Here is a 23,789-nt window from a genome sequence, read left to right on the forward strand (position 1 = left end):
AGGTCCTAATGTATTTATAAGCTTGTTGTTCCTTTCAATAGTTCCCTCCCACTGAAAGAAGGGTCAAGTTATGGAAAAGCAACTCCCACACATTTCATGGCCAAGGGGCCACCTACTGGATTCTAAGATGTGAGGCAAGTGATCTGCTTATCAGAAGAAACTGGTTAATATGTTCCATTTCAAGGTTGGCAATTAAAATTTAAACAATACATTCCACCTAGATTTTGCTCTTTTTGCAAGTCAGCAGAAACTGGCTTTTAAAGACACTTGTTTTCATGAGTTGGATGCAAAGACTATGGCAACTGAAAAACCTCTATTGTGAGCATAGCTGGGGGGTTTGTCTGTGAAGGGCAAGCTGATGCCACCCTTTACTTACTGGGTTGACAAATAAAATATAGGACATCCATGTCAATGTGAATTTCAGGCAAACAATCAATAATTTTTTAGTTATAGCTATTTCCAAACATGGTATGAAACCTGATTATACTGAAATATTCTTTATTGCTTATCTGAAATTCACATTTAGGTGAGTGTCCTGTATTTTGTCTGCCAAATCCGGGAACCTTATTTGCATGTGCTTTTCTCTTTACGCCACTCGAATTGCCCATAACGTAACAAATCTGAAAGTATCCATCACCTGGATTCATCAATTGCAAATAATCTTTCTTCATCTGTAACACGCAGGGCGTTATGTTGGCCCCCAAGAAAGATAGGCCCATATAGAAATCCCTAGACCCTGTGAACTTGATCTAATTTGGAAAAAGGCTCTTTGCAGATGTAATGAAGTAAAAGAATTTGAGATGAGATCGTCTTGGTATATCTGGAAAGGCCCCGAATCCACTGACAATTGTCCTCACCACAGACAGAAGAAAAGACACCAGACACAGAGGGTGATGTGCTGGAAGAGAGAGGCAGAAATTAGAGTGATGTGGTCATGACCCATGAAAGTCAAGAAAGACCAAGAGCCTCCAGAAGCTAGAAGACGCAGGAAAGGATTCCTGAAAATCACTTCTAATCCAAGCACATTGGCACAATGACACACCAGAGAAAAATGATGTTGCATATAGTTACTTATGTGTAATTCACATATACTATCTGTATCTTGGCAGCCCAGGCCTGAGTGGCACTGAGGGAACTGAGGGAAGGCTCATGCCTGGGGCCCCACGGAGCCTTGAGGAACAGAGTGAGGATGAGCCAGGAACACACGCCTGTAAGGGACAACAGGGTGGCCTGAGAGCAGAGAGTGGGTCTGTTTGCTCTTCAGTATTTCCTCACCTCCTAGAAAACTGAGGGATCCACAGCAGACAGAATGGTTGTTTGAAAATGCATAAGAAAAAGTGTTTTCATGAGAAATAAAATGTATGTCACGGAAAAAAAGAAAATTTCATTTTGCCATTCCCCAGAATGGTAATTGTTTTCTTGTGCAGAATGTCAGAAGTGAATTTCTACACCTGACCTTTTTATAGGTCATTTGACAAATGTTACAGGACAATTCTTGAACAAGTCAAACAACTCACATAGTCTACATTTTACTTTTTTACTAAATTTTTAATTCCAAGAAAATTTATGGGGAGAATGGAAATCTGATTTCATATCAGATACTAATGAAAATAAAGCAATTTTAACTAAATCTGGTCATGGATGTTTTACTATGTAATAGCATATAATTTTTAAAAAGTTTATTAACTTCACAACAGCCACCACCAACATTTAGATAAAGCAATTTATTGTTGCAAAATTTTAGAATATTCTTATTGCATGTTCTTGGCATCCATACCTGCTTTATCAAACGTTGAAAATCTTCTTTGCTGCTTCTAAGCCTTTTGCATCTATGGGAAACTTCCTCAGGCTGCCAGGCTGCAAAAACTTCTTCACTGTGGGGAGTTTGCTGATTCTGGTTTTCAGGGCCCGCAATGCACAAAGCACAGTCTTAGACTGAAGCCAAGGGCTGACACCACCATTAACACAACCCAGGGAATCTGAGTCCCTCCTACACAAAGACCGACTGAGTTCCCTCTATCAGCACCAGTATGGAGGCAGAAACAGCCACTAAGTGAGAGATGAAGATAAGAGGAAGAACATGCAGCTCATTAGCATTTTCCCAAACAATGTCTTTAAGACTTTATTCAGTTCAGTCTTCCTACCCTCTTTCTTACACTTGAATCTTGTATATTCATGACTCTTGCAGGAGACGAGAAAGAACAAAGTGCCTGTGAGATATCAGCACAGATCAGACTCTAAGCAGAAGAAGTGAAGATATGGGAAAATTGAGTTAGAAATGAAAATAAAAAATATGAAAGCAAACCATGGGGCCAGTTTTCCCATAGAGAGATATAGCGTTGGGGGGCAGCGTGTTGGGAGAGCTGTGCACAAGGAACACAATGATCTGGCAGCAGGAGCCAGAGCCCAATGAAGGAACCAGATGGAAAGGGCCCTGCTCAGACACGCTTGGTGTGGGAAGACAAGGGCATATTGGGATAAAGGGCGTCACAGAGAACTCAGCAGCAAAAACCACAGTGAAATACAGGGATGAGGAGAGATGCTGGGCTCTGGGTCCTTGGCATTACATAAAGTGAAATGTTCTTCTTGGGGTAGCGTGCACATCAAATTTCCTTGGCATCACAAGGAGGCATTTCCATGCCTCAGAATCAGGACCTGGAAGCTCATTTTGGAGACATGGGAGGTCCTGAAGGCCTGGAGAAGGCTGGGATCAGAATGTGGCCAGTCCAAGTGCCCAGATACTAGATACCAAGGTGGGAGATGAGGAGCTGCCTCTTGAGGACTGGGAAATGGGTCACCTTCAGCAGAGGGAAGCTGGAGATAAGGCTGGAGTCAAACTCTTCCACATGATAGAGAAGTGCCACCAGGTGAATATCAGCCCGGCTCAGCTTGTTACCAATGAGGTAGTCTTGTCCATGGCTCTTCAACACCTGAAGAATTGGAGGAATCAGGTCAGGAACACATGTGCAGTGAAGCTGGGGCCTCTGCTTCATCCCTGAATATGTCCAGCCTGGCTCTCCCTCTCCCACCTCTGCTTCCTTACTGGGCAGGTGCGAAGATCCAGATCTTTCTCCATGTTCCCTGATTCAGTGAGAGAGTAAGAAGCGTGGCTCCGCTCACTTCTTGGTTGGAGTCCAGGCTCCCATTTTCTCTTCTTATTCTACATCAGCTGTGGCATCCACAGCACCCACCCAGCTTGCATCTTCCACATGGGCCAGGGGCTTATGCCCTCTTGCAGCATGTTCTGTCTGCCCCAGGCCCTACAGCGTGCAGCCCTGGTGTTCAGTGGCTTTACACTCTATCTCTCTCCAGTCCCTCTTGGGTAGCGACTCCACCTTCATGACAGCACGCTTCTCCCAGGAGTAGACTCTTTCAGAATCCTCATTTCTCCTCATCTGCTCTCCTCATCTCCTGCTCTGGGATGTGAAATAAGCCTGGGTGAACTTTAATTCATCCTCTTTCTTGCAATGTTGGTTCTTACTGCTTTCCCTGTGCTATCATCTGCATGCCACTGTGTCCCGGAGTGAACTGTGAAGATGTCTGCAACTTACTTTGAAATGCAAAAAAAAAAAAAAAAAATTGTTTGACTGAGGCAAACAGGGGTGTAGTGACTGACATGTGATACAGCAAAGATAAAATGTTAACTTTGCTATTTAGATCCTTGGTGTATGTAAGTTCATAAAACATTTCTTTGGACTACACTGGATGTATACATTTTTTAATAATAAAAATTTTGAGTGATATGTGATATTTATTAAAATATCTCAGCAGATTAACATCATAAATAATAAAAGGAGAAATCATATGGCACCATTGATTTAAGATAATATTTTGGCAAATATATTTTCAGACTATGTATACATACAAAAGTATGGATAATTACTCAGTGCACAAAGAAAACAACTTCAATGCTCTATTGTAATATACATTGTTCAAATGCACATGTCATGGGCTCTTTGGTAGAACTGGTGGAATTCTTATTCACAGTCTATTTTTATACCATGCCTTGAGAGTCAGGAGCTCCATTAACATCAGGGAAGGCTTTTGGACGTGAAGGTCAGTGCCCCACCAATTCCCAGGCACTATTTTTCTGTTGCCTTATGTTATGGACTGAATGTTTATGTTTCCCAAAAATTCACACATTGAGATCCTGACTCCCATGTCTTTAGAAGAGATCCCTAAAAATATATATTCTTTCAAGCCATTAGTAGGTGGGGCTTTCAGGAGATGATCAAGTCATGGGGGTGGAGCTTTCATGAATGACATTAGTCCTCTTATAAAAGGGACCTTAGAGAACTACCTTGGCATGTTTGCCATGTGAGGACACAGCCAGAGATTGGATGTCTATGAATCAAGGAACAGGCGCTCCCCAGTTGTGAAATCTGCTGGCACATTGATCTTGTACTTCCCAGCCTACAGAGCTGTGAGACAGAAACATCTGTTCTTTACCTAGTCTATGGTATTTTGTTATAGCAGCCAAATTGCTAAGAAACCCTCTAAACTCTTAGCGCCCTTATAGACTAAACAGCTTCTATCATGACCTTTACAACAGTTAGTCAAATACACCAGCATTTGGTCAATAACTGCCAACTTCCCTAATTTTTGCCTCTATTTTCAATTTATGACCAACCACAGAAAGCAAAATATGAATCTCCAACCAATCACATAGAAATCCATGCTTCTAGTTAGCCAGCTTACAGCATCCCTAGGCCAGCAACCTGCAATCAGGGCATAACTTTTTCTACCATAAATCTCTCAGACTTTCCTGCCTACCTCTGAATCTCTGACAAATGCAACTGTTGGTGGCTGACTTCCTTTCTATAGCAAGCTCTGTATAAACACCCTTTGCTTATTCTCATTTGGATTGTCTTGGCTTCCACAGTTTTTCTGGAAGTTCCAACAAGGCATGGTCTATGTTACCCGTTGCCAAGGACCCCGGCCGTCAACCAGGTGCAGTATCCACAAAGGCTCCTCATGCCTTGTGGCAAGTCAGCACCTGGACTGAAATCTCTTCTCTTTGCAGTGAGCTCTTTGACTTTTTATTCTCAGGTTGGCCCTTGGTTTTGGTATTGGTTCTCATCTGCTTAGCCTCCTTTGTAGAATCAGGACTTTCTTTTGATTTCTTTTGTAGTCTTTCGTGTTACTGTTTTTTGTCGTGCAATCTAAAGGTGTTGTCATAAAAGAAGCAGCATAAGAGCAGAGGCCCAGAAGCCTGTTTTTCAAGATAGCCTCACAGTACATTAAGTTTGAGGTTCTCACTGGACCTCTTTCCATTCGTACAAACTTTGCTGTGGGTCACCCCTAAAACTGAATGAAGTTCTTCTCTCTTGATTTTTGGTTCTTGTTGTTTTACAAACTTGGCAGTGATCCAGACAGAAACATCACAGTTTCCACTTGGGGCAGAGTAGTGACTGTGACTTTAGGTTTACTTTATCCTTGTTAGGTGGCAATCCATACTGCTCACTGAATAATTCTCTATTGTAGTTTTGAGGCTCAAATCATGTAGCCACTGAAAAGCTGAAGAAATGCCTAGGGCGAGATCAGGGGAAGTGGCATGGAGCTTCCATGCCTTCCCTGGACAGTCCACCCTCCAAGAAGTTCCATGTGTTCAGCTATCCAGAAGCTCCCAGGTACAGTTTCAAAGACAGGAAAATAATGGCTTGTTGTTCCCCCTTTGATCAGGTCAAGCTTTGTTTCTTTTTCCTCAGGTGTATGCGATGAGTAATGAAGAAGCTTTTCACTCAAACCTGCCCTACCTTCTATATACATATCGACCCTGTGAGACGAAAATAACCAATAACCAAGGCTAAGTGCCTTCTGCCTTAGATTTTATGGTTTAAACACTTGAGACAATGGAGCATTAGGTGATAGCAAAGTAATTCAGCTCCATTGGGTGCCTTTCAAATGCCAGTCATTAGGCTATGATTTTTATAAATATATTTACATTTATTTCTCAGAACACTCTACTGTGGTAGATCTATATCTAAAATGTTTGTAATACACGTGACCAAATACAGGTACAAGAAACATCGGTGACCTGTCCAGTGTCACAGTCACGAGAAATTAGTGGAATCACTGCACATAACTACTGATGCTACAAATAAGGTTTGCTCACTCTGCTGTGGTTTGTTCTATACATAAGTTTAGCATGATTCATATGGCTGAAGACCTGCAATTTGACAGCCTCCCCAGCACAGCCACCTCGAACGTGTCCGTTTTCCTCTCTCCTCATACTACACATTCCAGGCTCGTTTTTATGCCCAACACTAGAAGTTCTTAAAATAGAAAAAATTAAAATAAATAAATGAAAAACTAGGAAATAAGGTATGTCTAAAAACTATATTATTTCAAGGAAATTAAAAAAAAAGAAATTCTCTCAATTATTTTCCATAAAACGTTGTTCCATTACCTTCTCCACATGATGTTGGCCAATTCTAGTCATGACTATGTTTCAAGACCTCACCTAATATTCCCATGGTAACATGAGAAAATTGTTTACATGGTAAAATTGGTAAACATGGTAAAATTATTCATATAAAGCCAGTGCATCCTATAGGATATCTTCTTTCTTCTCATTTCAAACTGTGTTTCCTACAAAACTTTTATTTGTTTGTTTGGTTGGTTGGTTGGTTTTTGTTTTTGTTTTTGTTTTTTGAGACAGAGTCTCGCTCTGTCACCAGGCTAGAGTGCAGTGGGGCGATCTCCGTTCATTGCAACCTCTGCTTCCTAGGTCCAAGTGATTCTCCTGCCTCAGCCTCCTGAGTAGCTAGGATTATAGGTGCACGCCACCACACCTGGCTAATTTTTGTATTTTTAGTAGAGACTGGGTTTCACCACGATGGCCAGGATGGTCTTGATCTCTTGACCTCATGACCCACGTGCCTCGACCTCCCAAAGTGCTGGGATTACAGGCATGAGCCACTGTGCCTTGCCCTGTATTTTATTTTTCTTTGAGACAGAGTCTTGCTCTGTCGCCCAGGCTGGAGTGCAGTGGTACGATCTTGGCTCACTGCAACCTCTGCCTCCCAGATTCAAGCTATTCTCCTGCCTCAGCCTCCCGAGTAGCTGGGATTACAGACACCTGCCACTACACCCAGCTAATTTTGGTATTCTGAGAAGAGATGGGGTTTCCCCATGTTGGCCAGGCTGGTCTTGAACTCCCGACCTCAGGTGATCTGCCTGCCTCGGCCTCCCAAAGTGGTGGGATTACAGGCATGAGTCACCATACCTGGCAAATACTTTTAAAATAACGGCTTTATTGACATGTATTCACATATCATAATTGCCACCCCTTTATAGAATATTATTGAATAATTTTTAGTACATTTACAGAATTCTGCATATACCATCACTGTCTAATTCCAGAACATTTTTATCACCTGGGAAGGCAGTAGCACATGCTTTGGCAGCCATTCCCCATTGTCCCCTTTCTCCAGCCCCTGTCAACAACTGATTTCCTTTCTGGACTCAAATGGTCTGGATGGTTCATACAAAAGCATTCATGTCACATGTGGCCTTTGGTGTCTGGTTTCTTTTACAGCACATGTTTTCAAGGCTTACCAACGTTGGAGCATGCATCAGTACTTCATCTCTTTTCATAGCCCAAGAATATTCCATTGTCTGCTACAGCACATCTTGTTCCTCCATTCTTCCATGGGTGGACATTTGGGTTATTTGCACCTTTTGCATATGATGAATAATTCTCCTATGAACATTTCCATGCATGGATTAGTGCGGATGTGTTTTCCTTTCTCCTGGATGTAGACCTGGTAATGGAATTGCTAGGTCATTGGTAACTCTATATTGGACTTTCCAAGGAACTGCCAACAAGGGAGGAGACCCCTCCTCCCAGCTTTGCTGGTGCAAAATCAGTCTGGCTGCTTAGGTCTGTATCAAATGCTTCACTTTAGGTAAGTCTAGTATCTTGGGCACCAGCCTCTCTAACCTTAGTCAAGTTGACCAGTTCATATAATTGGCTGGAAACTTAGGTTCCTGGTCATTATTCTTGGAATTAGTGGAACCTGAGATTCAGCTCTTTTGCAGTCTTCCCTCCCAATTCCTTCATCTACAGACTCTCAAATGTTCTATGACTTGGCCTAAGCTGTTTGTTGGAGTCCAGCCTCTGAAGGCCTGAGCACCTGGAATCATGATTCCCCATCCTGCTAAGTTCACGGTTCGTCAGTGTGTGGAAACCTCTATAAGGGTACTGGATCCATGAACTGCGTCCTCTTCTAGAATCACCCTCACCTGAACCCTCCCCATGTTCACTGTTTCCTCATCTCCATGGGACTCTGCAATACTGGACCCAGCATACTCGCCCAAGGCCCAGCCTGCTGCTAGTCATGATGCTCCTTCCACGGTCCCACCCACTCATGGAAGGACTTAAATCGCTCCTGTGTTCTCTGCTGATGGAAGAACAGAAAATACACTATATGGGGCTCTCTCCTTTGTGTCTGTCTGATAGATGCTGTATTTGCTGGCAATGTAGTTGAGAATGGCTCTGGTCTGCACCAGCTTCATCCCGTCAATCTCAACCATTGGCACTTGTTGGAAAAACATACTCCTATCTTTACTAAATAGAAAAAAAAAAGGCAGAGTGAAATTTCTAGGAATCCCACCCTTTCAGGATGAAAAAGTGTTGTGGAAATGACTAAATGTATAAAATGAAAAAAAAATATTGCCTAGCAACTGTTCAAATGAAATAGGAATTTGTTTTTAGCTTCTGGAAATGCTTTTTCTTATCAAGCTTTCTTTTGCTTTTTATCCTGTTATTTCATTTATGTTTTTATTCCCCATCCAGCTACAAAATAGTTCCCTTGTATTGCCTGTGTTGATTTATCTTCATGATATCTTAGGAAGAAGTTGGGAGAGACTGCAACAGGGCCACCAGCCAGATGCCATTTAACAGGGGAATTTCTCAAAGTAAGTCTCATGCCGTTGAAGACATTAAGTACAGTTCTGAGAGAAGTTTCTACATTGGCCCTTTGCGTGGTCTTCAATACCCCCATTAGACAGTGTGTGCAGGGCAGGCTCTGTGTTTCTTACCCCCTGGCTGCTACCCTGGCTCATGTCCCTCCTCACCCTCTGACCGGGACTTCCAACCAATTCAACACTGTCTCGTTATCTAAGCATACAACATTGCAAAGATATCACCTTGTCAAACTTATAAGGGAAACACATTCAAAGTGGACCTATTTCAACTCCTTTTGTCTAAAGCATGTCCTTGCGTGTCTTTGGATGGGGTAGGCTGTATGGGATCCTGAGCTGATGACCACAGCTCACTCTTGGTGCCAAAAGCAGGAAAGCAAGAAAAGGGCATCTGCAGGGTGCTGGAGATGGTTCTCCAGCAAATACAAATAGAAGTCTGGCCCTTTTTAGCCTGGAAAGCATTGCCAGACCTACTCTAGGAGCCCATCCTTTCCATTTTACGATTTTCTCCCTCTCCACCATCACCAACTACACCACTATACACGTAAGCATTGCCAGCTCTTCAAACCTCCCTGTGTACCTTCTACTAGATACCCTCCTCAGAGGCACATAGAGACTTGATTTTACTATTTCTTAATTTTTCCAAATCTTTTGCAGATTCCAGAAATTTCTCTTCAAACTAGAAGCAGAAACAGTAAATGGGCTCTTGTTAATTCATTCCATAGCACTGTAGACTTTTAACCTTGATGGCTTCTGTCTGGTACATAATTGGGAAAATATAAGATTTCTGAGCTTGGTAGAGCACACAGAGGAGGCTGGTGGTGGCCATTTTGAAATCCACACTAGATCATCAAGAAAAGGGCATGGATCACAGCACATAGTTGCTCAATCTTCTAGTTCACTTTACTTCCACCTTGATCACTCCCATGCCCCTGATTAAGTCATGATTTGAGAGGGGATGTCACTGGAGTTAAAGGATCATGCAGTTCTTCTAATTATGGTGTTGTCATATCTTAGGAAAGCGTGTGTCTGTGAGTGAGATCAGACCACAGCCTTTGTGTCCCCAGCATGGGTATGCCATGGGCCAATGGCCACCAAAGATTCTGCCACCAAGGGCCCTCTGCTGTAATTTACATCAGCTCAGTTTGTAGGAGTCCTGCTAAGGGTGAAATAGGTCATAGCTGTTCCACAATTATAACTCTTGCTATTACAATTTCTCCTCCTGGAGTATATGTGACACAATAGAATAGAATTCTCAGTTTTAGGAAGGAATTAAAGTCCCCACAGCAACATTATTATTTTTAATGAAAATCTCTGGCTTGCGACATGCCTGTGTGGGTTTAATATCACTTTTGTCATGTCCTGGCTTCTTGACTTTGGACACATTGTTGAATCTCTCTGTGTCTTAGTATCTAACCTATGAAGTGGGTATACTTATTGTACCTGTGTTATAGGTTGGTATGAAGATTAAATTACAAAGTCATGCAAAGCACTCAGAAAAGTAGCAAGTGTATAATAAGTGCTTATTAAATACACACTATTAAGATTCTCAGAGATGGCTGGTATTTCATATCATCATGAAAAAATTAAATCAATCTAATATTGATGAAAATATACTCTATTGTTGATCTAGATCCAGTGATTTAAACTTTGAAATAAATCACACCTTGTCCTGAGAGCAGTCACGTTGGTTGGAATGGCAGCCAGCAATCAGGCTGTCTCAATCTTATCAGCAGCTCTGTCTGAGTGGATGCAGGTATTTAATACAAATATGAAAACCAGTTATTGCATAACAATGCAGTTGACTTAATGGGCAGAATCTATAAAAATAAAAGTCAAAGTAGACACTTATCAAGATTTCCTGTATTTCACTGTTGATATGATCTGGTTCCAATCTTGACTCTGCCTCAAAATAGCTGTGTGATCTGGGAATCATCACTTAACATCTTTAAGCCTTAAACAGAATATTGTAATGTTTTCAAAATGCAAGATACAGGGCCTGACCCACATCCATCAAGTAATAAATGGTAGTGGTGTTTGCAGTGGTTACTTACAGTTTAATGGAGTTCTTTATGGTGATAGGTCAGGAATGTGGGGGTTTCTAGCTTGCTCCATGGAACAGAGTTTGTTGTGGATCTATGATCACACAGGACCAGGATCTAAAGATCATGAGGGGTGTGTGCCAGCAATTAATAAAGCGTCCAGTTCAGGAAAAATCTAAGGAACGGCAGATGGTCCTGCCAGGAAGGTGGCCGAGGTGGGGTGGGATTGGCAAGTGGGATGTGCTTGTGAGGCTGAGGACTGGATTGTGATCATCAACCTTAGGGCACTGAGACCCCAGAAACCTGAGCAAGGGCTGCAGTCAGCCCTGCCCCCGCCTTCAGTCAGGCTGGATGGAGACCAGGGAGCCTGGGTTCCTCCTAGCCTTGCCCCTCCCTCCCTCCTGCTGAACTCTTCCTGCCCGGGCTTTGAACACATCCCAGAGCTACAGAGCTGATGTCTGGGTTACAGTGAAACAGAGTGTTCATTTGTACAAAGAAAACAACCTGGAATGATAGTGTTCGGATCTTGGGGCTTATTTCTTCACTGGATTGAGAAAGGGTGAGGCTTAAGTCCCAAGCCTTCGTGAAGCAATGGAGAAAGTGCCGTCCCGTGGTTCAGGTCCACAACGGCGCTGTGAGGCTGAAGGGGCGCCCTAGAAGTTCCCTTCACAGGACGCCACCTCACCTGAAACCCTCCTTTTCAGCTGCCACCTGAGGGACAAGATCTCCTGAGTTTGTCCATGACTTACCCCCGAGGAAAACCCTCAGGCAGTTACTGAGGGACTCTGGTCTGGACTGGGAAGTGTTTTTCTCAGTGACACGTCTAGAGGGCAGTGCTTAGTGGAGTCCCACAGACACCTCCCAGCGTTTCCTGCTCAAACCCTGGAAGGATGACCTGGTAACACTGGGGATTGCTTGGGTGTTCTCCTGGAAGCTCCTGATTTTAATCACCTGTTTATTGTCTCCATTCTTATAGATATGTAGGCTACTTGAGAGCAGGAACTGAGTCTGTCTTGTTTACTGTCTACCCTCAGAACCTCACACAGCACCTGGCACTTAGTAGGTGCACAATAAAACAATCATGGAATTAATATACTCAGTCTTTAATGGGTTATTTGTTATAACCCACTGTCTTCCACCTCTCATGTGTGGTACGCATTTTAACTTTACGTTCACTTTCTGATATACATTTTATCCCCTTATATAAATTTGTGACGTATAAAATAACACAAAAGTATCACTACCTTCCTTGTATTCCTATCATAGAATCAGTAACTACCAATGTTAGTGAAAACAGTCAAACTGTAAAGTATTTGAAGATTTATTCTGAGCCAAATATGAGTGTCCAGTGCCTGTTGGGTCAGCCTGAACTCCTTCTGATTGCAGGTCCAGAGCTTTTCCACTCCACCCTGTAAGCTGGCTCTGCTTCTGTCTGAGAAATTGTTTCATGTTTTCCCATTCAGACTCCATTAGCCAACTAAATTTGGAAGGGAAGGGTGAGAGGGGGCCATCTGAATCTTGAGTTCCTTTCTGTTAGCAACTTTTCAGGAGCTTGATTGGAGAAAATAATAATAATAAACGTGTTTCTTTCTCTACTTTGATAACCTAAAAACTTGAGTGAGTTGAGGACTAGTATAACTGTATTTTCCTCAACTAGAAAATGGGCTTGTTTTGAAAGGAATACAAATGGTGAAATTCCAGTAGTAAATTAGAGTTAATTTACTCTTGGTCCCTGGGTGGTCCTAATTACTGTTTCTTGTCAGAGAGAAGGGAGACTGAGATAAATCACAACTTCTGCCATTATGAGGTTCATAGACTCAGTAGGCTCTCTAAATTCTGAGCTCAAGTTTCTCCTTTCAAAATAGGGAGAGTTATATCTATTTTTGAGGGCTGTTGAGAAAGTTAAATGAGATATTGTATATAAAATTTATAATAGGAACTGAATAATGAGAGTGACCTCCTGCCCCACTTCTTGGGATGTGGACGAGTCTCTGGGAACACACTGGGTAGCACATGGATCTCCTCTCTCTCTTTTAACTCTTCCTCTCTTAACCCATCAAGCTCTGGTAAAAATAAGATTTTACGTATATCAAGATTTCTTTTTGAATAAGGCATATAATGAGTCTCTTTTTTTAAAACTCCTGTAGAGAAGTTAATGATAGTCACTGATCCAGTCAACCTGGGTTAACAAAGTTTTCAGTGAAGGTTCAGGGAGGCCTGACCTGTCATTAACACAGCCTTGCTTAACTCCTAGACTGCAGCAGACCCTTGGTTCCCAGGTTGTTTTATAACCTGGAAAAAGAGATGTTTTATAACCCGGAAAAAGGCTGCCATGCCCTGCACCTGGTGGGCCTCTCTCCTCGGGCCAGGCCCAGCTCCCACCCACTCCCTGCTCTGAGCACTGTGAATTTATCCTGCTCCCAGGCCCACTTTGCATAAACTCCAGCGGTGTGAGAGCGAGCCCCACTGCTTCTCTCTCCAGCTATTCATAGCTCTTGGGCAAGGTCTCACTCTCAATACTAGATGAAAATGGTTGCTCCTCTACAGCATCCTGTTCCTTACCTGAAAATGCAGACATTTTGCTAATCTTTCTTCTATTACTTGTTTTCAGCATATTTTCTTCTTTTAAAAAGTTTCATTCAAACTGCCTAACACTCATTGAGCTGTTTCAGTGTCTCAAGCAATGATGATGGCTTATAGCAAAAAAAAAAAAAAAAAAAAAAAAATGGTTGGGTTTGGTCTCTGCCCTAAAGTGGTTTAGATCTAGTCAGAATAACAGGCTTCTGACCAACTGACAGAGCAGAATGTGCTTAGCAGTGATTTCACTTTAAAGGATTCCTAGCATTTTCAACCCAGGAATCATGATTCTGTTAACCAAGCAAATCAGAGAAAGGGGAGAAGGCTGCCAGGCTGAGAAAACTGAGGACTCTTGCCCTTCTGCCCAGTTGGGCTCCATCTTTCCAGGGTAGCATCTCAATCTGCAGGTTCAGTAGATTATGTACCTCCCAAATGTCTGCCTTCCTACCTTTCAAATTAGTATCAATCCTCATTCTTGTACAAACATTGCCTTGCAACATGCATTTCTTGTAATTTCAGTATCTTCTCACATGGGTGATGTATTAGTCCGTTCTCATGCTGCTATAGGGACCTACCTGAGACTGGTAATCAATAAAGAGAAGAGGTTTAATCAGCTCATGGTTCTGCAGGCTGTACAGGCTTCTGCTTCTGGGGAGGCTTCAGGAAAGTGACTATCATGGTGGAAGGTGAAAGAGAAACAAGCACATCTTCACATGGCTGACAGGAGAGAGACAATGGGGGGTGGCTGCTACATGCTTTCAAACAACCAGATCTCGTGAGAACACTATCACAAGACAGCACTAGGGGAATGGTGCTAAACCATTGAAAACCACCCTCATTATACAATCAGCTCCCACCAGGCCCCACCTCCAACACTGGGGATCATAATTCAACATGAGATTTGGGTAGGGACATAGAGTTAAACAATATCATTCCACCCCTGGCCCCTAACATTTCAAAACACAATCGTGACCCAATAGTCTCCCAAAGTCTTAACTCATTTCAGCATTAACTCAAAAGTCTGAGTCCAAAGTCTCATCTGAGACTAGGTAAGTCCCTCCTGCCTATAAGCCTGTAAAATCAAGAACAAGTTAATTACTCGCAAGACACTATAGGAATACAGGCATTGGGTAAACTCTCTCCTTTCAAAAGGGAGAAGTCAGTCAAAACAAAAGGGCTGCTGGCCTCATGCAAGTCCGAAACCCAGCAGGGAAGTCATTACATCTTAAAGCTTCACAATAATCCTCTTCAACTTGTTTGACTCTGTCTCACATCCAGGCTCCCTAGGCCTTGGGCAGCTCTGCACCGGTGGCTCTGCAGGGTACATTTCCCAGGCTGCTTTCCCTGGCTGGTGTTGAGCACCTGCAGCTTTTCCAGATGCATTGCGCAGGCTGTTGATGGATCTACCATTCTGGGGTCTGGGGTACAATGGCCCTCTTCTCATAGTTCCACTAGGCAGTGCCGCAATGGAGCCTCTGTGTGGGGGCTCCAACTTTTCCCTTCCCCACTGCCCTAGTAGAAGTTCTACATGAGGGCTCCACTCCTGCAGCAGGTATCTGCCTGGTCATCCAGGTGTTTTCTTAAATCCTTGAAATCTAGGCAAAGGCTCCCAAGCCTCAACTCTTGCTCTCTGTGCACATGTAGGCTTAACACACATGGAAGCTGCCAAGGCTTCTTACAGCTTGCATCCTCTGGAGCAGTGGCCTGAGACATATCTGGGGCCCTTTATAATCATGGTTGGAGCTGGAGCAGCTAGGACACAGGATGCCATGTCTCAAGGCTGCACAGAGCAGCAGGGCCCTGGGTTTGGCTCACAAAACCATTTTCCTCTCCTAGGCCTCTAGGCTGTGATGGGAGGGGCTGTCACAAAGCCCTGGACATGCCCTGGAGACATTTTCCCCATTGTCTTTGCTTTTAACATTTGGCTACTTTTGCAAATTTCCAAACTTTTGCAAAAGGAGCAGTATGTTAATAACTAAGAGTTTTGCAAATTTCTGCTGCTGGCTTGATTTCATCCCCTGAAAATGGGATTTTCTTTTCTACCACATGATCAGGCTGCAAATTTTCCAAACTTTTATGCTCTGTTTCCCTTTTAATATAAGTTTCAATTTCAGATTGATTCATTCAGATTCAATGACAGATTTCAGATCATGTTTTTGTGAACACATATGAACATATGTTGTTAGAAACAGCCAGGCTAAATGTTGAATGCTTTGCAGCTTAGAAATGTCTTCTACCCGATACCCTAAATCATCTCTCAAGTTCAAAGTCTCACAGATCTCTAGAGCAGGGGCACAAAGCCACCAGTCTCTTTTCTAAGGCATCGCAAGAGCGACTTTCACTCCCATTCCCAAAGAGTTTCTCATCTCCATCTGAGACCTCAGCCTGGACTTCACTGTCCATCTCACTATCGGCATTTTGGTCACAACCATTCAACAAGTTTCTAGGAAGTTCCAAATTTACCCTCATTTTCCTGCCTTCTTATGAGCCCTCCAAACTGTACCAGCCTCTGCCTCTTATCCAATTTTAAGGCTGCTTCCACATTTTCAGGTATCTTCATAGCAATGTCCCACTTTTCTGGTACAAATTTCTTGTATCAGTCCATTCTCACACTGCTATAAAGACATACCTGAAACTGGGTAATTGATAAAGCAGGGAGGTTTAATCAGCTCACAGTTCTGCAGGCTGTACAGGCTTCTGCTTCTGGGGAGGCCTTAGGAAACTTACAATCATGGTGGAAAGTGAAGAAGAAGCAAGCACACGACTGGCAGGAGAGAGAGAGTGAATGGGAAGGTTCACTTTCAAACAACCAGATCTCATGAGAACTCTATCAGGAGACAGCACAAGAGGGATGCTACTAAACCATTAGATAATACCCCATGGTCGAATGACCTCCCACCAGGTCCCACCTCCAACACTGGGGATGACAATTCAACATGAGATTTGGGTGGGGACACAGAGCCAAACTATATCAAGTGTCATATTTTTTCTTCCTGTGTCTTATTTTATAGCCTAGACAGGTCTCACATCCAGATCCAAAAGGAGGACATCACTGAAGCTCCTAATCTTTCCTTTATATTTTTCCTCAATATTAAACATTTATTCCAGGACATTGTTGACTTATATTCTAATGGCACCATACACATTAGCTGTATTCCTTTAGGTGCACTTTAAAAACTAGTTATAAAGGCCGGGTATGGTCACTCACACCTGTAATCCCAGCACTTTGGAAGACAGCGGTGGGAGGATCACTTGAGCCAGGAGCTTGAGTGCAGCCTGAGCAACATAGAGAGACCATGTCTCTACAAAAATAACAAATTAGTCAGGTGCAATGGTGTGCACCTGTGAGCCCCGCTACCCAGTAGACTGAGCTGGGAGGACTGATTGAACCCAGGAGGTTGTGATTGCAGCGAGCCATGATTGTGCCACTGCCCTCCATCCTGGGCCATGGAGCAAGACCCTGTCTCTAAAACAAAGCAAAACAAAGCTAGTTATATGCTGCAGTAATTATTTAGTTACTCTATCAGGAATTCTGAATATTAACACTTGAGAAGTCATGTAGTCTACAGATACCAAACCAGAAAATATTTTCTCCCATACCCCAGAGGGCATTCAGCAATATCTGGAGTGATTTTTGGTTGTCACATCAGGACAGAAGGTGCTGGGTAGTGCTTCAACATAGGTAGGTGGAGGCCGATGATGCCTTGGAACATCCTATCATGAACAGGACAGCTCCTGCACCCAAAGAATTACCCACCTCAAGGGGTGCCAAGGGTAAGATGAGAGACTTTTCCTTAGCCATTTTCAAGGTTTGCTGTGAGTTGGTTAAACCCTAGATAGAGAATGTGACTTGTCATCTAGCTAATTAATGGGAAAGACTGAATCAGATTCTAGTTTTCCTGACATTCAGAAATCGATTTATTCCTATTATAAATTAACCTTAATTTTGAATTTTCACAGCTATAAAGTATTACAGTTGCTTATATACACATTGTGTCCCCACTAAATTGTGAGGTTCCCAAAGAGCAGAGAGGTCTCACAGTATGTTTTAGCACAGTGTTTTGCACATGATAGTATTACAATATCACTGGTACTTGGATAGATCACATAGCAATGCTAGACATTTTAGCGGTCACAGAGATTTCTATAAATTTCATCTTTTGAACTTTCTTGATGAGAAAATCAAATGATATGGGAAAAATTAAATAATAGATTCAAGATAATGGATCAACCAATCCTGATTATCAGACTCAATTTTCTACAATTCAACCGAATTAATAAAGATATGCGTGTGGCTCACTGAGTAGACCCAGAAGGACTAAGGAAGAAGGAATTTGGAAAGAGCAAGGCTATCAGGCAAGTGTTTAATTAGGCAAAGGACAAGGATTAACAGGTAATTGTTGAATCGGGAATGTGAAAATTCACAAGAAGGGCATTATTGTTTTTAATTTTGTTAGTCCTTAATCTAAGTCATCTTGCTTTATAGAACTAAAAGTTCTAAAGACTTAGATTCACCTGTAAGTTCTAGATAATTGCTCTCAAAAGATTCTGCCTGCCTTTTGGAGCATAACCACCTTAAAGAAATATTGAAAAGCCAATGGCATCAACACTTGACAACAAATCACAAAGCACTTCCCGAAGGAAGCATTAATGTGTGATATCTACCATCAAGTTGTAAATTAGAATTCTGTTTGACAGGTGTTGGTGGCTCTTTTCTCAGCTGGAGATGGAGGTTTGGAGAAGCAACTGCAGACATGGAACTGTCCAGTTGTAGGCCACTTTTACCAGTCACTGGGAATTCCCGACTCTGTAATCTTGCCAAATGTAAGTTCACAATAATTGTGTGTTGATTACTTGTCTAGAGAATGTAACTTTAGCATAAACACCCACCTTTCCTCTGGCGATGATCATATTCTCAGATTATCTACAATGACATCGTGACTATTTTTTCCCCACATGGCATTAATTTTTCTACTATCATTAAATTCTCATAGTCTAGTTTTCTAAATTCTTCATTTTTGCATTTCTTTAACAATTGTGAGAGTTGTCAGAGTCAAAAGGAGTCAAAATGTTAGGAAAACTCTGACAAACAGGACTGAAAAAGGCCATAAAGAGAATGTTCTTACTCTTTTGTATCTGATAACAAAACAAACTAGGAAAAACACAACCTTGAACGAAGGCCATTGCAATCTTATAAAAGAATACTTCTGTTAGGACACTTGCCCATCAACTGCCTGTTTAAACTTGGCCTGGCATTACCCTTGTTATTGATATTTGTAGTGAATGATAAATATTTCAAAATGTTTATTTAATCCTCATTTTTTTCCTAGAAAAATATTTGTCTTTCTTAACTTCCCTAAATACATGCATAGTTTACTATGATAAACATATACCCATTACAATGCTTAATTCTCAAATAAATATCTTTTATTCGAAAGGCTCTCTGTTCATTATTTAAGTTGAAACAATGTATCCAAAAGCAGATGAATGCAGAACTTTTAAACTGTCATCCAAGCACACAGAGAAGGCATTAATATTAGTATAAAACAGATTTTTCTTGTGCCAAGGACACATTTCAAAGTATCTTTTTGTTGACCTAGACGGGAGGACATGAGGTAATATAGGGAGATTTCTAAGATCTAAGATTGGTATTTTCTTTGTTAAAGGCTGTCACGCTTGTGGCTCAACAACTTACTCTGAGGTCCTAATGTGGTTTATAAATTACATGTTCATTTCAATAGCTCCCTCCCACTGAAAGGACTAGAGTCAAGTTAAAAACAGCCACTCCCACACATTTCAGGGCCGCAGGACTGCCTACTAGATTCTGAGAAAAATGGCAAATCATCCTCTTATCACAAGGTAAATGGTTAATATGTTCCTTTTCAAGGTTGGTAATAAAAGTCTAACCAAAAATTTCAGCAGGTTTTGCTCTCTTTACAGTAAGTCAGTAGAAACTGGCTTTTTGACGACACTCACTTTTAATGACTTGAATGTAAGGACTAAGGCAGATGAGAAATCTCTGCTGGGAGCATAGCTGGGAGGGGATGTTTCTGAAGGGCAGGCTGATGGCACTCTGGAAGGCTTCTCTTACTGGGTTGCCACATAAAATACAGGGCACCCAAGTAAATATGAATTCCAGGCAAAGGATCAGTCATGTTTTTAGTATAAGTGTGTCCCAAACGCTGTAGGAAACATGTTTATACTAAAAAAGTATTGATTGTTTATCTAAAAATTCACATTTATTTGGGTGTCCTGTATCTTATCCACCAAATCTGGCCACCCTATTTTTATAGTGTTTCGTCTCTGCATTGCTCAAATCACCCTTCCTGGCCTCTGGGCCTTTGCACATGGTGTTTGTCCTGACTGGAATACTCTACTTTCAGCTCCTACTGTGTTTTCTCTATTGTGTCTTTCCCTACATTAATTTGACAAGATGTATTCAATATCCGATTTCCCCTTAGACCTTGAGCTCCTGAGAGCAGAGCCTTCTTCTTATTTGAGTCCTGTCCTTATTGTCTGGGACAAAGCCTGGACATTGTAGGAGCTCCTAAAATAAGATAGTTTTAAAATTTACGTGGAAAAATTCTAGCAAATCCAAAAGTAGAGGGAATAATATAACAAGCTTGAAGGTACGCATGACCTGGATGCATCAGTTTCCAGCAACATTTCTTCATCTCTACCAGGTAGTGGATTACATTATGTTGGCTCCCAAGAAAGAGAGGCCCATGTCCAAATCCTTGGGTCCTGTAAATGTGACCTTATTCGGAAAAAGCCTCTTTGCAGATGAAGTTAAGGAACTTGAGATGAGATCATCCTGGAATATCCAGATAGGCCCTGAATCCAATGACAAGTGTCCCTGCAACACAGAGAACAGAAGACACAGACACGCAGAGGGTGAGGTGCTGGAAGCCCCAGGCAGAAAGTAGAGTGATGTGGCCACGATCCGTGAAAGTCCAGAAATGCCAAGAGCCCCCAGAAGCTGTAGGAGGCAGGGAAGGATTGTTCCCTAGAGCTTCCAGGGGAATGTGGCCCTCACACCCTGACTTCAGACTTCTGGCCTTCAGAATTGTAAGAAAATGCATTTCTGTTGTTTCAAGCCACCCAGTTTGTAGGAATCTGTGACAGGAGCCACAAGAAAATGATGCAAACTCCCACATACTCCCTCCACTACCATCGGATTCTTTTCAAGCGAATCCCAGACAGCATATCATTTCATCTGTAAATACTAGTATTCATCTCTAGAAAAGAAGAAGTTCTTTTCTAAACACAATTACACTGTGATTATGTTGCATATAATTTTATCATATTAAAATTCTATAATTCCCTAATTTCATCAAAGCTTCAGCATTCTAGTTCACGTAAGTGTACCATAAAAATTTCTTAGCAGTTTGTTTATTTTTGTCAGCATCCAAGCAAGATCTTAACAAAACATTTGAGGGATATGAGCCAATTTTTTTTTTTTTTAAGAAATTATGAATGAATAGAGACAGGTAGAGTGTGTGGCGGTTTGCGTGTTCTCAAAGCCCAGTCTCATATACCCGGGTTCTGGAGGTGCATAGATCTGTGCATGGGTCTGTGCAGGTGTCACTGTCTGTTGGTGAAGAAGTACTGGGGACTCAGCAGGCCAAGCCCCACACCATGAGTTCACAGTACAGGGGAGCAGACACAGTGGCCCTCAGATGTTTAATTAGAGGCTCCCTGGGGCTATGTGGAGGGCAGAGGACAGCCCAGCACTTCTGGGAAGCAATGAGGTGGTGTTAAGTGTGTCCACTGGGAAGAAGCTCGCCAGGCAGGGCTAGCAGATGCACCCAGGCAGGAAGGCAAGAGGCCCCACCATGCTCAGAGGGTTGATTGGGCTGGAGATCAAGGAGTGAGGACGGGCGTGAGGATGCATTCTATATGCAGTCAGGACTCACTGAAGAATTCTGTGATTTTTTTTCCGATTTGCATTTTAGAACCACTACTCTGGTTGTAAATGGAAAAGAGACTAGAGCAAAGTGAAGCTGCAGGTAGAAAGCCTGTGTGTCTGTCTGCTCCCTCAACCACGTCTGCCAACTGTGGGGAAGCTCACTCTAACAGGAGGACTCAAATTGCAGAAGTCCAGGTGTCCGGAGAGAGATTCACATTATAAGCCCAGTATGTGGGCGGAGCTAGAAAGCACTCCTAATCGAAGCATTCTGGCACAGTGCCACACCAGGGAAAAATGATTTTGCATATATTTATTTGTATGTAATTCACATATACCATCTGTATCTTGGCAGCCCAGGCCTGAGTGGCACTGAAGGAACTGAGGGAAGGCTGATGCCTGGGACCCCACAAAGCCTTAAGAAGCAGAGTGAGGATAAGTCAGGAGCACACACACTGTAAGGGACAACAGGGTGGCCTGAGAGCAGAGGGTGGGTCTGTTTGCTCTTCACTATTTCCTCACCTCCTAGAAAACTGAGGAATCCGCAGCAGACAGAATCGTTATTTTGCAAATGCATAAGAAAGAATGCTTTAATCAGAAATAAAATGACTGTCCAGGAAAAGAAGAAAATGGCTTTATGCCATTCCCCAGAATGGTAACTCTTCTCCTGTGCATACCTGAAAATGTCGGAAGCGCATTTCTACATTGACATTTTAATAGATTGTATGAGAAATTGTTTGTTATAAGACAATTCTTGGAAAAGTCAAACAAATCACATAATCTATAGTTTCCTTTTCTACTGAATTTTTAATTCCAAGAAAGTGGTAGGTTAGGAGGAGATTGGAAATCTGAATTCACATCAGATCCTAATGAAAGCAAATCAATTTTAACTAAGTGGGTGAATAGGAGTTGTATTATTTAATCAGCATGTAATTGGAAAGAGTTCATTAGCTTCACAATAGGCACAATCAACACTTAGGTAAAGCACTTTATTGTTGCAAACTTTAGAATACTGGTCTTGCAAGTTCTTGGCCTCCATGGCTGCTTTACTAAAACCTGAAAATCTTCCTTGCTTCTTCTAAAGATTTCGCATCCATGGGAGGTTTCCTGGGGCTGCCAGGCTGCAGAAACTTCTTCACCGTGGGCAGGTTGCTGATTCTGGTTTTCAGGGCCTGTAATTCATAAAGCACAGCCTCAGAGTGAAGCCAAGGCCTGCCACCACCATTAACACGACCCAGGGAATCTTAGACCCTCCTGCCAAAAATCAAGCGAGTCCCCTCCATCATCACCAGCATGGAGGCAGAAACAGACACCCAGTGAGAAATGAAGATAAGAACAAGAACATGTAGCTCACTTTATTTTCCCCAAAGATGTCTTTAAGTTTTAATCAGTTCAGTCATCCCTATCTTTCTCCTTACGTATTAATCCTGTAGATTAGTGACTCTCATATAAGACAAGAAAAAATAATGTGCCTGTGAGATATCAACACAGATCAGTCTCTAAGCAGAAGTAAAAATACGGGGAAATTAGTTGGGAAAGGGAATAGCTATAGAAAATATAAAGACAAACCATGGGACCACCTTTTCTCAGTGAGCGATACAGTGTGGGGGGCAGAGTGCTGGAGAGCTGTGCAGGAGCACCAAAATGTCTGACAGCAGGAGCCAGAGCCCAGGGAGGAAACCAGATGGAAAGGGCCCTGCTCAGAGCGACTCACTGAGGGAAGACAAGTGCACGTTTGGGATAAAGGACGTCACAGAGAATTCAGAAACAGAAACCACATTGAAACAGAGGGATGGGGAGGATGCTAGGCCCTGGGTTCTTTCCAGAATAAAAGGCAAAATACTCTGTGGGGTAGCATGCACCACAAATTTCCTTTCCATAACAAAAGTGTTTTCATTCCCCAAAACTAGAGTCCTGAAGCTCATTTTGGAGACCTTGGGGCACTGAGGGCTGGAGAAGGCTGGCATCAAAACTTGGACAGTCCCAGGGCCCAGATACAAGATCCCAAGATGGGAGATGTGGGGCTGCCTCTCTGGGCTGTGAAATGGGTCACCTTCAGCAGAGGGAAGCTGGAGATAAGGCTGGAGTCAAGCTCTTCCACGTAGTAGAGAAGTTCCACCAGGTGAATGTCAGCCCGGCTCAGCTTGTTGCCAACAAGGTAGTCTTGTCCATGGCTCTTTAAGACCTGGAGCATTGGAGGAATCAGATCAGGAACACATGCCCACCCAGGCTGGGACCCCTGCTTCTTTCAGAGCCTCTCCAGCCTGACTTTCCCCACCTCTGTTGCCTTACTCCATGGGTGCAGAAATCCAGGGCTTTCTCCACATTATCTGAAT

At 42.6% G+C, this 23,789-nt stretch overlaps 2 protein-coding genes across 13 annotated transcripts in view; both read right to left on the reverse strand.

The window, feature by feature from the left end:
* The window catches only part of LOC126953690 (glutathione S-transferase A3), a 115,016-nt gene that overhangs the window by 11,868 nt on the left and 79,359 nt on the right, over positions 1-23,789 (reverse strand). For 7 of the 12 annotated variants that reach the window (XM_050789276.1, XM_050789277.1, XM_050789280.1 and 4 more), the window contains 2 exons: positions 23,507-23,638; positions 22,357-22,625 (listed from right to left, as the gene is read on the reverse strand). The exons of the other annotated variants lie outside the window; for them this stretch is intronic. In XM_050789276.1, coding sequence (XP_050645233.1) covers positions 22,503-22,625; positions 23,507-23,638 — 255 coding nt within the window. In that variant the 3' untranslated portion in view covers positions 22,357-22,502. Of the gene's footprint in view, positions 1-22,356; positions 22,626-23,506; positions 23,639-23,789 lie in introns of those variants that run through there. 12 annotated transcript variants of the gene reach the window in all.
* On the reverse strand, positions 1,786-22,151 carry LOC126952227 (glutathione S-transferase A1-like). Its single transcript, XM_050786641.1, has 7 exons — positions 22,131-22,151; positions 9,556-9,607; positions 8,440-8,567; positions 8,070-8,074; positions 5,635-5,776; positions 2,799-2,930; positions 1,786-1,929 (listed from the first exon to the last, which is right to left on the reverse strand). Exons 1-7 carry the CDS (start codon positions 22,149-22,151, stop codon positions 1,786-1,788), a joined length of 624 nt encoding a protein of 207 aa, XP_050642598.1.

Source organism: Macaca thibetana, chromosome 4 (genome assembly GCF_024542745.1).
Source record: "Macaca thibetana thibetana isolate TM-01 chromosome 4, ASM2454274v1, whole genome shotgun sequence".
Lineage (NCBI taxonomy): Eukaryota > Metazoa > Chordata > Mammalia > Primates > Cercopithecidae > Macaca > Macaca thibetana.